This window comes from Carlito syrichta, unplaced genomic scaffold, assembly GCF_000164805.1.
Source record: "Carlito syrichta isolate Samal-C Ts95f unplaced genomic scaffold, Tarsius_syrichta-2.0.1 Scaffold311129, whole genome shotgun sequence".
Lineage (NCBI taxonomy): Eukaryota > Metazoa > Chordata > Mammalia > Primates > Tarsiidae > Carlito > Carlito syrichta.
The window spans coordinates 372,035-383,357 of record NW_007255225.1 but is presented as its reverse complement, the minus strand read 5'-3'; the positions used below and the strand labels follow the sequence as shown (position 1 = coordinate 383,357).

Sequence of the window (11,323 nt, the reverse complement as noted above, 5' to 3'; positions counted from 1 at the left end):
CCTGACTACACTGCACTGAGTGTTCAGCAGTTGTTTTTTTGTTTGTGTGTTTTTTTTTTGAGTTGGAGTCTCACTCCGTTGCCCAGACTGGAGTGCAGCGGCCGCTCCCGGCCACCACAGCCTCGACCTGCTGGGCTCTGGCGATCCTTCCGCCTCAGCCTTCCAAGTAGCCGGAATTACAGGCGCGTGCTACCACGCCCGGCTGATTTTTTGATTTATTGTAGAGATGAGGTCTCGCTGCCCAGGCGGGTCTTGAACCTGCGGGCTCAGGCAATCCACTCACCTCAGCCTCCCAAGGCGCAGGATGACAGGCTGAGCCACCGAGCCCGGCTTGTTCAGCAGTTTTTGACCAAAAACGGCATGATCCCTGTGCCCTACCCTCTCTATTCACCCGATCTCACCCCAAGTGACTTTTTTCTGTTTTCCTGGATGAAAAAAGTCTTCAAAGGGAAACATTTTCCTAACGTGGAAGAGGTGAAAGAAAAAAAAAAGGCAAAAGCACTAAAAGGAATCAAAATTGGCAAGTCTAAAAACTGTTTTGAGCAGTGGAAAAAGTGTCTTGATAGGTGTCTTGCCTCAAACAAAGAATACTTTGAAGGCGACTGGAGTTTAAACACGTTAGAAGAAATACACAATTTTTTAATAAATAAAATCTAGGTTCTTGGGTCCCCTTTTGTAGAAACAAATTGTAGTAGCCAAAGGAATGAACTACTGATAACATAACACCACAGATGACTCTAAGATTACGCTGAAAGAATCCACACAAAAGAGCATATATACTGTTTGATTTCATTGTTACATAGCTTTTGCATTTGTTCTAAAAATTGCAGGATAATCTATAGTTTCCAAAAGCAGATACATGGTCGTGGGGGCGGGTGAGGCTGGGAGGCTTGGGAGGTGGCCACGAGGGGTGGGGTGGCAGGAAGAAGAGGCCCACTGTCTAACTGCAGTGTGGGCTTCCCTGGTGTACCGCGGACTAAGACTTAGCTGATTGTTCACTTTAAGTATGTCTATGTATTGCATGTTAAGTCACACTGTTAAAGTAAAGATAATGTTGTTTTTATATTATACATATAAAAGCAATCTGAAATATTACTTCGATTCATTCCTAGGCCTGGGTTTCCATGGATATCCACATTTTAAAGCAGGCAGCTAAACAAAACATTTGAACTTTCAAGGTAGACATAAAGTACTGTTTCTTAACAGAAATTGGATTTATATGAGAATAATGATTCAGTGGCTGCTAGCTTAATATATTCTGACGAAAGTTGCAGGAAAGATGAACGATACTTCAGCCTGGATTTTACTTCTTTCCTTCTCCTCCCCTTCCACCCGCTCTCCTCATCATTTAGCAAGGAAAATGGGTAGAGAATATGAATGTCTTAAATTAAAATGGCTCTATGTGGCTCACAAAGACAGCGTAGCCACAATGTCTTCACCCACATGCAAAACCATTGGTATCTCATAGAATCTTAGACTTGCAAAGGGAGAATTCATTTTACAGATTAAAAATCTCAGGCACAAATGAAGTGAAATGACTTTCCTAGGCCACACAGCTAGAATTTGGTCACACACACACACACACACACACACACACACACACACACACACACACCCCACAACTCACTTACTGTTTAATTCTACGAGAAAAAACAAAGACATAGGTCAGAATATCACTAACTGGTAGCCTCACCAAAAAGGGCCCAGACCTACTGACTGGCTTCCACAGTACCGTCTTCTGACAGTTCACCCGCGTTCCTGTCTGCTCTCAGAAACACAACTGGTATGAGGTTAAAAGAACCAAGAAAGGGGTTCTCAATCCTCACTGCATAAGAACAATAGCTGTGGAGCTTTAAAAAAGAAACTTGCCCCCTACACTCAAGAGTAGTTCTCATTGGTTTGGGGTAGGTCACTGGTTTTGGAACTACCCGGAGGGCTTATTAAACCAGATTGTTGGGCCCCTTCCTGGTGGTCTCTGATTTAGGGGTCTGGGGTGGTATCCAACAATTTGCATTTTCTAACAAGGGCCCAGGTGACATTGATACTGCTGGTCTGTGGACCACACTTTGAAAACCACCCAGGTAGGGCATCAGGTAGTTTTTTAAAGTTCTCCAGGATAATAATGTTCAGCCAGTTGAAAATCACTGGTCTAAAAATCACTCTCAATCTTTTCTGGCATCACTTGGGGAATTAAAAACACCATCACCATCTGATACCTGAGTCCCTACCCCAGATATTCCTTTTTAATTGATCTTGGGTGCATCCTGGGCTGTGGGGTTATTTAAAGTAGCATGTTACTTAGAAGAATCATGCCCAGATAATTCTGATGTCCAGCCAAGACCAAATGTCATGGAATGTTTTCTGCCTCAGTTCTTACTACCCTTTACCTTAAGTTTCCCCAAGAGAATTGGATACTTTACTACTATAACAAATTAGAAATTCCTTCCTAACTTGCTGTCTGTGAACAATGGCTACCCTCCACTTTGATGTTTATTTACTGAGCACTTGGGATGTGGTGGTGGTGAGTGCTTTACCTCCTTACCAGTTATATGGTTGTTTTGTTTTTGATTCCTGGATAGTTGTGCTTAAATCTTTTCTCAAAAAGAGACCTTGTATTTTTTTTTTAGAATTGACACTGTCTTCTAACTTGTGGTTAATATGTATCACATGGTATTCTGTTTCTTCTGGTTAGAAGCTCTAGACAAGGGGATGGAGGAGGGGCGAGGAAGAGGGAAAGAGAGGGAGAAACATACAGAAAAAATTTAAGCAATTCTTCTGTTCTACTCAAACACATTACACTTAGTAATAGAATCTCTGAATGTTGGTGAGGGTTCTCCAGAAATGGACAACAATACTCAGTATTTCCAAGAGGAAAATCCCAAGAATACCTATGACTTCCTCCTAAGGCAGCTGATTTTCCCTTTGCTATTGATTAATACATTTCTTCCATTTCCAACTTTTTTTTTTTTTAGTCAGAGTCTCACTCTGTTGCACAGGCTGGAGAGCAGTGGCATGCTCATGGTCACCGCAGCCTTGGCCTCTGTGCTCAGGCGATCCTTCCACCTCAGCCTTCCAAGTAGCTGGAACTACAGGTGTGTGCTACCATGCCCAGCTTATTTTTTGATTTATCATAGAGACGAGGTCTCACCCAAGTTGCCCAGATTGGTCTTGAACCCCTAAGCTCAGCCAATCCTCTCACCTCAGCCTCCCAAAGTGCTGGGATTACAGGCTTGAGTCACCGCACCTGGCCCATCTCCAACTTTTAAAAATACCACTGATTTTTAGTTGGAAAACACCATTTCCAACTTTAAAAAATACCCCAAACATATCACAATTCCATTAAGAACAGTGATTTGCATGGTTTCAGGCAAAGTGTTTTTAGATACATATATTTTTTATTTTAAAGATGTGGGGTACAATTCAGGGACTGGTACATAAGTGACTATTGTCCAGGTAAAGTTTGGTCCTCTGGCCCCCACTTCACCTGGTTTCAGATGGGGTACCCTTATTGATGATATGTGCCCCCCTCCCTGGCAGTGTCCCACTACTACAAATCCCTTTCTTATCGTAATATGATAAATGTTCAGGGTCCACTTATAAGTAAGTACATGTATTATGCCGATCTTTGTTTCTGTGATAGATCACTGAGTATTATAAACTCTAAGTCCATCCAAGTTGCTGCAAAGTTCACAATTTTGTCCTTTTTATGACTGTGTTATATTCCTTCATGTATATGTACCACTTTTTTTGTTTTTTGGGGTTTTTTGTTTTTTTTTTGAGTTGGAGTTTCACTCTGTCACCCAGACTGGAGTGCAGTGGCTGCTCCCAGCCACTGCAGCCTCGACCTGCTGGGCTCCGGCAATCCTTCCGCCTCTCCTTCCGCCTCAGCCTTCCATGTAGCTGGAATTACAGGCATGCGCTACCATGCCCGGTTAATTTTTTGATTTATTGTAGAGATGAGGTCTCACTGCCCAGGGGGGTCTCGAACCCACGGGCGCAGGCAATCCACTCACCTCAGCCTCCCAAAGGCGCGGGATTACAGGCTGAGCCACTGAGCCCGGCAATACCGCATTTTGTTTTTACCCAGTCCACTTCCTATGGGTAGCATGGCTGGTTTCATGATTTTGCTATTGTGAATAATGCTGTAATAAACATGCATGTGCAGGAACTATACCTGAGTTCCTTCAGGTATATTCCCAGGAGAGAGATTGCAGGATCAAATGGAAGGTTGATTTTTTGATCTTTTAGGAATCGCCACACTGTTTTCCATAGAAGTTGTAATGGTTTACACTCCCCACCAACAGTGTAGAAACATTCCCTTTTCCCCACATCCTCTCCAGTCTGTTGTTTTTTGTCATTATTGATAAGGGCCATCCTGTCTGGAATTAGGTGGTATCTCAGTGTGGTTCTGATTTGGATTTCTTTGATGATTAGTGAGGTTGAGCATTTTTTCATGCATCTGTTGGCTGCTCATATGTCTTCCTCTGAGAAGCATCTATTCATATCTTTTGCCCACTTTTTAATAGGGTTGTTTTTTTCCTTTCAGCACATTTGAGTTCCTTATAGATATTTTAAAGCCTGTATTTGCATATTTGAGCCAGCCAGAGCTTCCTCTGGGGCCCTGTAGTGCCCTTCCTGTGGGGCACTGTTGTGTGCTGTGTATAACCCTTCTCGTGCCTGAGGACTGCTTAGTTCCAGCAAGATGGCTTGTTTCAAGTATCATAGATTAAGAGCCATCAGGAGTGTGTCTTTAACTTTTAGATCTGTGGCTTTGCAAAGTATTTAATAAATGGTGCTTAATAAATGTCTGCTCAATGAATTAATGTATATACATGTGTGGATCAACTTCACATAAGCCCCTGCCCAGGGGGACTGGGGCCCAAGCAATTTCAAGGGCCAAGAAAGAGAGGCTATCACACTATCTTCCTTTGTAACAGAAAGAGCTCTTCAGTACTCTAGTTTCCTTCTTTCCAGTTTCTTACGGGTTTTGTCATGAATGCAATGTACGCTGCTGAGGCCTGCTGGCCTGTCTCCTCACCCAGCCATTTTCCTCCTTAAAAGGGCAAAGTAGCTATCCTGCTTCTACTATGAAGCACAATTAGTTATACCAAAACATGGCTAAGGGAGGCCTCAACTGATTGGAGGTACTCCATGCAGATGATTCGTGCCGCCAGAAAGAGAAACCCTGGGCAGTGTCTCCAGTCTGCTGAGCCCACACGGAAACGGACTCTGCTGGGAAGGTGGTGGTTGGTGAGACAGCTACAGTGAGGCTGGGATCTGTGTGCAAAGCATCCTCAGTCACAGCCTCCCCTGGTCACTTTACCCCTGCACTTTCCCCACCCTCAGATGAGGAGGAGACCCCGGGACCTCCAAAGACTCCCCATCTCTGACATGGGCGGCCTTTCCATACATTATGGCTTATATAGTCGTTATGTAAACACTTAGAGCCAAGCAGAGAATTCCACATGTTTGCTTTAAAGGGAAAGGAAGGAAAATTGATTTCAAACAATCGTGAAATACCAGGTTTTTGTTTTGTCTTGGTATTGAATATAACTATCCCTCTATATCAGCTGCTGCTTCTGGTTTCATATAGCATCAATTTTCGGAAGCAACAAAGACTTGTAGATATTATCCTTTAAAATGTTGTAGTAAGCCAATTTGGGTGACATTTTGGTTTTTAGGCACAAGACTCGAATAATCAAGTTACAAAGCCCAGTTTGTAAGGTTAATATATTTTTTTCAGGAACCTCTTTCACAAGACAGTTGTTGTGATATCACCAAATAGGATCTAAACAAAGTTGATCCGATCTATTTATCTGTCTTGGAGATTAACAAGCATCGCTATAAGTAGGTTGATACCAACTAACCATTTGAATTGCCATAATTGAAAAAGACTGGCTCAATTAGGGCCTTGTTCTTGGGCTACATGGGCTACATGGGCCCTTCCCATGTTTTATAAAAACCACTAGGAATTAGCTGTATGACACCTGAATGAGAACCAAGAATTCAGAAATTATAAAAACATACCATAAATCAAAATGAGTAACAAGCAACGAACTTTGTTCTGAGTTAAGCTATGGATATTTGGTTATAGAAGTTAAAAGAACATCACGCACTACAACTGCTAGTAATCATAAAGAGCATTTTAAAGATCCAGTTTTAATATGGAGAGATCATTTATCTATGCCTTATCCCCAAACAATAATATCCAAACACTGAAGCACACGGATCAGTTATCTAGCTACCTGCTAGTGACCAACAACAGAACTTTAGTGCTTTCAAGAGTCAGGTCATTTTTATCCTTATTTTCAACAGCCAGCCTAAGACTGAAGGAGCAATCTGCTGCTAGGGTCTGCCTGAATTCCAAGCACCTGCTTCCTCTGGTGTGAAAGCAGATGGCACATCGTAAAAATAAATGCTATGGAAAAACTGTACAGAAAGATATTCCCTTTAAAACCCTTTAGGAGATTCTTTTTCCTAAAATCTGACACTATAAATATACATGGTTTATGTTAATATTTTAGCTCAGAATTTTTCATGCAGGGACGGGGAAAAAAAGTTTCCTTGGCTTGATTCATATGCATGTGCTAACATATTGCCACATGATGGGAAAACAGCCTTTAGCTCATAAGCACCTAGGCCAGAGCATTTTATTTTTGGAATTCTAACAAGTTCCCCAAACAGCAGCAGCCACTATCCCTATCCCTCACTACTACCACTAACTACATACAGCTCTAGTAAGTTCTTTTATAATAAATATTAGGCATTGCTCAGCGGAATAACCTAATTTTTATTTGTAAGACATCTATATGAGGGAGGACTCCCCCCCAAAACCGGAGTTATCTTTTGGAGGGCAAGACCCTTGTAGTACAGGCATCCGCCCCACCCCATAAGTGTTCTAGGAACCCATCGGCATCAGCGTACCAGTTAGTATTGTTGAGAGGCTGCATCCAGCTTCAGTGAATTTTTTTTTTTTTGGTGATGCTTTCAATGTATTTGTCCATTTCGTGACGGGTGATTTACGAGTGCATCTGCCCACACTGTGCTGTGTGTTCAGGAGTTCTTGCCAAAAAAAGGGCATGACCATTTTGGTTTTTAGGCACAAGACTCCCCACCCTCCCTATCCACCTGATCTTGCCCCCAGCGACTTTTGTTTTGTTTTCCCAGATGAAAAAGTTCTCAAAGGGAAATGTTTTACCGATGTGGAAGAGATGAAACAAAAAGGGGCAGAAACACTAAAAGGCATTCAGATTGACGAGTTCAAAAACTATTTTGAGCAGTTGAAAAAGTGTCTTGATAGGTATAGTGCATCCAGCAGAGAGTACTTTGAAGTAAGTGAAGTTTAAACATGAACACATAATTTTTAATAAATAAATTCCGAGTTTTTTGGGGTCCCCCCTCCTAGATGACCATGCCATCATAAATTGGCCTCATGATAGCTTTTCCACAATAAGTATTTAAGGTAGTGTTTCTCAAACCTTAGATGCATCAGAATCCCCTGCAGAGCTTGTTAAAATACAGATTTGTTGGCCTTGCTCCCAGAGAGTCTGACATAGCAGGTCTGGGGTGGGACCCAAGAATCTGCATTTATTTTTTCATTTTTTTATTTTTTATTTTTTTGAGTTGGAGTCTCACTCTGTCACCCAGACTGGAGTGCAGCGGCCGCTCCCGGCCACCGCAGCCTCGACCTGCTGGGCTCCGGCAATCCTTCCGCCTCAGCCTTCCAAGGAGCTGGAACTACAGGCGCGCACTACCACGCCCGGCTAATTTTTTGATTTATTGTAGAGATGAGGTCTCGCCTGCTCAGGCGGGTCTCAGACCCGTGGGCTCAGGCAATCCACTCACCTCAGCCTCCCAAAGGCACAGAATCTGCATTTCTAACAAGCTCCTGGGTGAGGCTGATGCTGTTAGCCTGAAGACCACACTTTAAGAATCACTGGGGTTCCCTTTAGAGTGTTCACATTCTTTGGGCTTGTATTGGTTTCTCAGTTAATGCCCATTTTGTGCTGAATGCATTTGAGACGTGTCATTTGTTTATATTCAGATGTTGCAGTTACAAAGATGCTTAACAAGCAGATGGGCAGATCTGCAGAGGCAAGGTTGCTCATGCTGTGAGCACAGGGAGAGTCAGTGACTACAGTATGTTTGATCAGCTAATGTGTGACTTCCCAAGTCACCAGGGGTTTCTGTAACATACACAACCTGGTGCAATTCCAACAAAAGTGTCAACTAAAATCTGACAGAGAACCGTCTAATCCTTACTAGTTTTTATCTTAGAATTTACATCTAGCTCTTAAAGTTTCTGGATCCTACTATCTTAAAGCACACTCCAACAGTTTAAACTGATCAAAGTTCGACAGAAGATTGATATGAAGTAATTGAGCAATGCTTAGCATTTATGTTCGATTCATTTCTCCTATCCACACTCAGTTAAATTTTAAAGCATGGCTCTGTCACAAAACAGCATCGTAATATTAAGATTTACTTCAAGCACACTTTGGAATGTAAACATACCTTATTTAACTTTACAAAATAGTCCAGTCCAGCTTCCAAGGGATTTGTATCACAGTTCATCTAAAAAGGAAACACACATTTTTAGTCTCAGATGAGTGCAAGTCACTTCAGCAGCATCACTTTCATTTTTTTAGGAGAAAGAATACTTTTTGATTTTTGAACATAGATTCTGAAAAAGGCAAATTATACACTAGTCTCTAAAACCATTTTTAATTCAAAATTCAAATGTAGCCTTTCAGCAAATACTGTCATTTGAATATGGCAAATATAGAAACTAAAATTCACAGTTTGTTTTGTAGCTCCTTCATGTCAATAAACACCAGAGGGATAGCAATGATGCTCCTTCCAGAAACAAGACTTTATCAAGTTTTGGTGCGATGATTTTAAAGAACTATGTTCTGAAAGTTATTAAGTAATTTATTTATCTGACAATTGGCCAAGGCGAGGTGGAAGAAAAGCAGATAGCAGGAGGGTGGCTTCTACAGAGTTCAGGAGAGGGAAAAGGAAAAAAATAGAGACTGAATATCAATCTCTTCAAATACGGCTGAGTCAGTAGGATATAACCAAGTCAAGGCTAAAGACGATATTTGGTAATAGACCTGAAGTTATTGGGTTTTGTTTCTTTCTTTGTTTTGTTCTCTCTGCGGAAGAGAAATAGTCTAAGCCCCCTAAAAAATAATAGAACTTTTAAAGACGACGCAGCACTTACATAAACCAAATGAATATAAGCTTGCTTTACATTATATAAAATTTAGTCTCATATTTATTAATCAATGTGAACTACTCTAAAAAAGTTTTGGGGGGGTTCAAAGTTTCAGAATTTCCCCAAGAAAAAAATAAGCACTGAAGATCGATTGCCATACCAACACTAGAGGGCGCTCTGGCACTGCTGGGAAATAGGGGGACCCAGGGGATGAAGACGCCCGAGGAGGCCTGGGCAGCAAGGCCTGAGGGCACAAAGTGAGCGCTGCCTCACTCCCAGGGGGCACTGTTACTCCCCTCCTCAGGGACTGTGGGACGGAGCTGCTTTGTCTCCCAGGCTGCACACCCATGGTTCCCGCTTGGGTCTCCCCCACACTTTGCGCTCCAGTTAAATTCATTTCCTGATGTGCTTGGCACTTTGTACACAATCTCTAATATCGATGACAATTCTGTAGGATACAAGTTCCGTCTTATGGAAAAGCAAAAAGAGGTTCTGGAGAGTTTGGCCAGGTAGCTGGAAGGGGGTGGAGGCTAAATTCAAGGCCAAGAGCCCCCCACTTTGGGTCTGTCTTACTACTACTCCTCATCTCACCTTTTGGGCCTAACACCTCAATGTCTTCCAAGAAAGCGACCAGCAAATAGGAAAAGGTGAATGGTCTAGAGTTAGCCTGCTCTACTGGAGATAAAATAGGAGGACTGGGTTGGAACAACATTTTGCCACTTGCTGTGTAGTCTGGTCTGCGTTATTCACCGAATCTTAGGGTGATTATGTGTAAAATAGGGGTAATGATTACAATGCCTTCTTGGAGAGTTGGGAAGGCAAATAAAATCATGCATATGAAAATATACAAATGATTAAAGCACTACACAGACAGAAACTCTTGTTACGTTATCAGTGGTGTAAGAAACCTAGACCAATACATCCTGGACCATTGCTCTTGCTTCCCAGAAAGAAGGAGTGCAAGTTCACCAAAAGGTGCAAGATACAAAGAAAATGAGAATGGACAACACAGCAGAGGAGGAGAATTTGAAAGGCGTTGTTCAGATCCCACGGATAGGGGTCTAGGGCTCTCCACCAACCAGAACTTGTCAGAAGTTCACTGAACTTTCAACTGGGAAATCAAGGAGAAAAACCTCTTCCCCTAATTAAATACAGTTATCTAATAATTGTTCTTATATCCGGAGCCAATGTTGTGCAGTTAAAACCAGTCCTTGTACAGAAATCAGATATAAGAGACATAAAGTGATAATGAACATGCAGTATTTCAAACCTCAGACCCCCAGGCTCTGAACGCTTTCTCCAGTCTTAAGACATTCATGGCATATGTCCCAAAATTGTCAATTCCCTCCTCCTGGCCTGCATTCATGAGAATGTCATAGAGTGCTGCAGAATCTTCTCGTCTGTGGTACAGCTCCCAGCCCAGCTCACCTGAAATAAACCCACAGGCGCCACAGCAGAGTGAGAACAATAATGATTAGATCTAACTTGCGTTAGCTAAAACTCATAAAAGCAGGAATAAAACCACTTATGCAACATAGATTTTGTCTGTCTCGAAAAAGACCAGCTCATAAAAAGCTGCAGCAAGACCACACTGCAAAGAAGCCCGTCATGTCACAGATGCATTTGTGCCAGTCCTGACTTGCATGCTGAGGGTGAGATGTGAGATACCTCTTTTCATGACACAGAAGGACTGCAGTGCAAGATTAGCCTCCGCCCCGACCCCAGCTTTCTAAGGAGGCGTCACCATTTTGAGGGACAACAGTGTTAGGTGAATAATTAGCATGGCGTGGTTTATCAAGATAAGGGGTTCAAAGGTTTAAACACTTCAACCTCTCAACCCCAAATCACAAGGCTTAAAAATACAGCCAACTGGGAATTATTCAAATGGTCTTCACTGTGGGATATGGCCATAGTCTCTGACTCACCTTGGTCCCCACCTCCCCCTACTTAGTCATGCCATTCACCATTAGAGCTGTGGGCAAAAATCAAGAGAAATGAAACCTAACCTAAGTGGTCCTCCTTATGTTTGTTTTTGTTTTTGTTTTTGTTTTTGAGTTGGAGTCTCACTCTGTTGCCCAGACTGGAGTGCAGTGGCCGCTCCCGGCC

The 11,323-nt window shown here is 42.4% G+C and overlaps 1 protein-coding gene across 1 annotated transcript in view; it reads right to left on the bottom strand.

The window, feature by feature from the left end:
- Positions 1 to 1,631: 1,631 nt before the first annotated feature.
- Positions 1,632 to 11,323, bottom strand: part of DMGDH (dimethylglycine dehydrogenase) — a gene marked incomplete at its 3' end in the record, with an annotated part of 42,710 nt that continues 33,018 nt past the window's right edge. Inside the window, exons 13-15 of the mRNA XM_021717799.1 lie at positions 10,488 to 10,645; positions 8,515 to 8,574; positions 1,632 to 1,762 (exon numbers count right to left, since the gene is read on the bottom strand). Of these exons, the coding sequence (XP_021573474.1) occupies positions 1,632 to 1,762; positions 8,515 to 8,574; positions 10,488 to 10,645 (349 nt within the window). The remainder of the gene's footprint in view (positions 1,763 to 8,514; positions 8,575 to 10,487; positions 10,646 to 11,323) is intronic.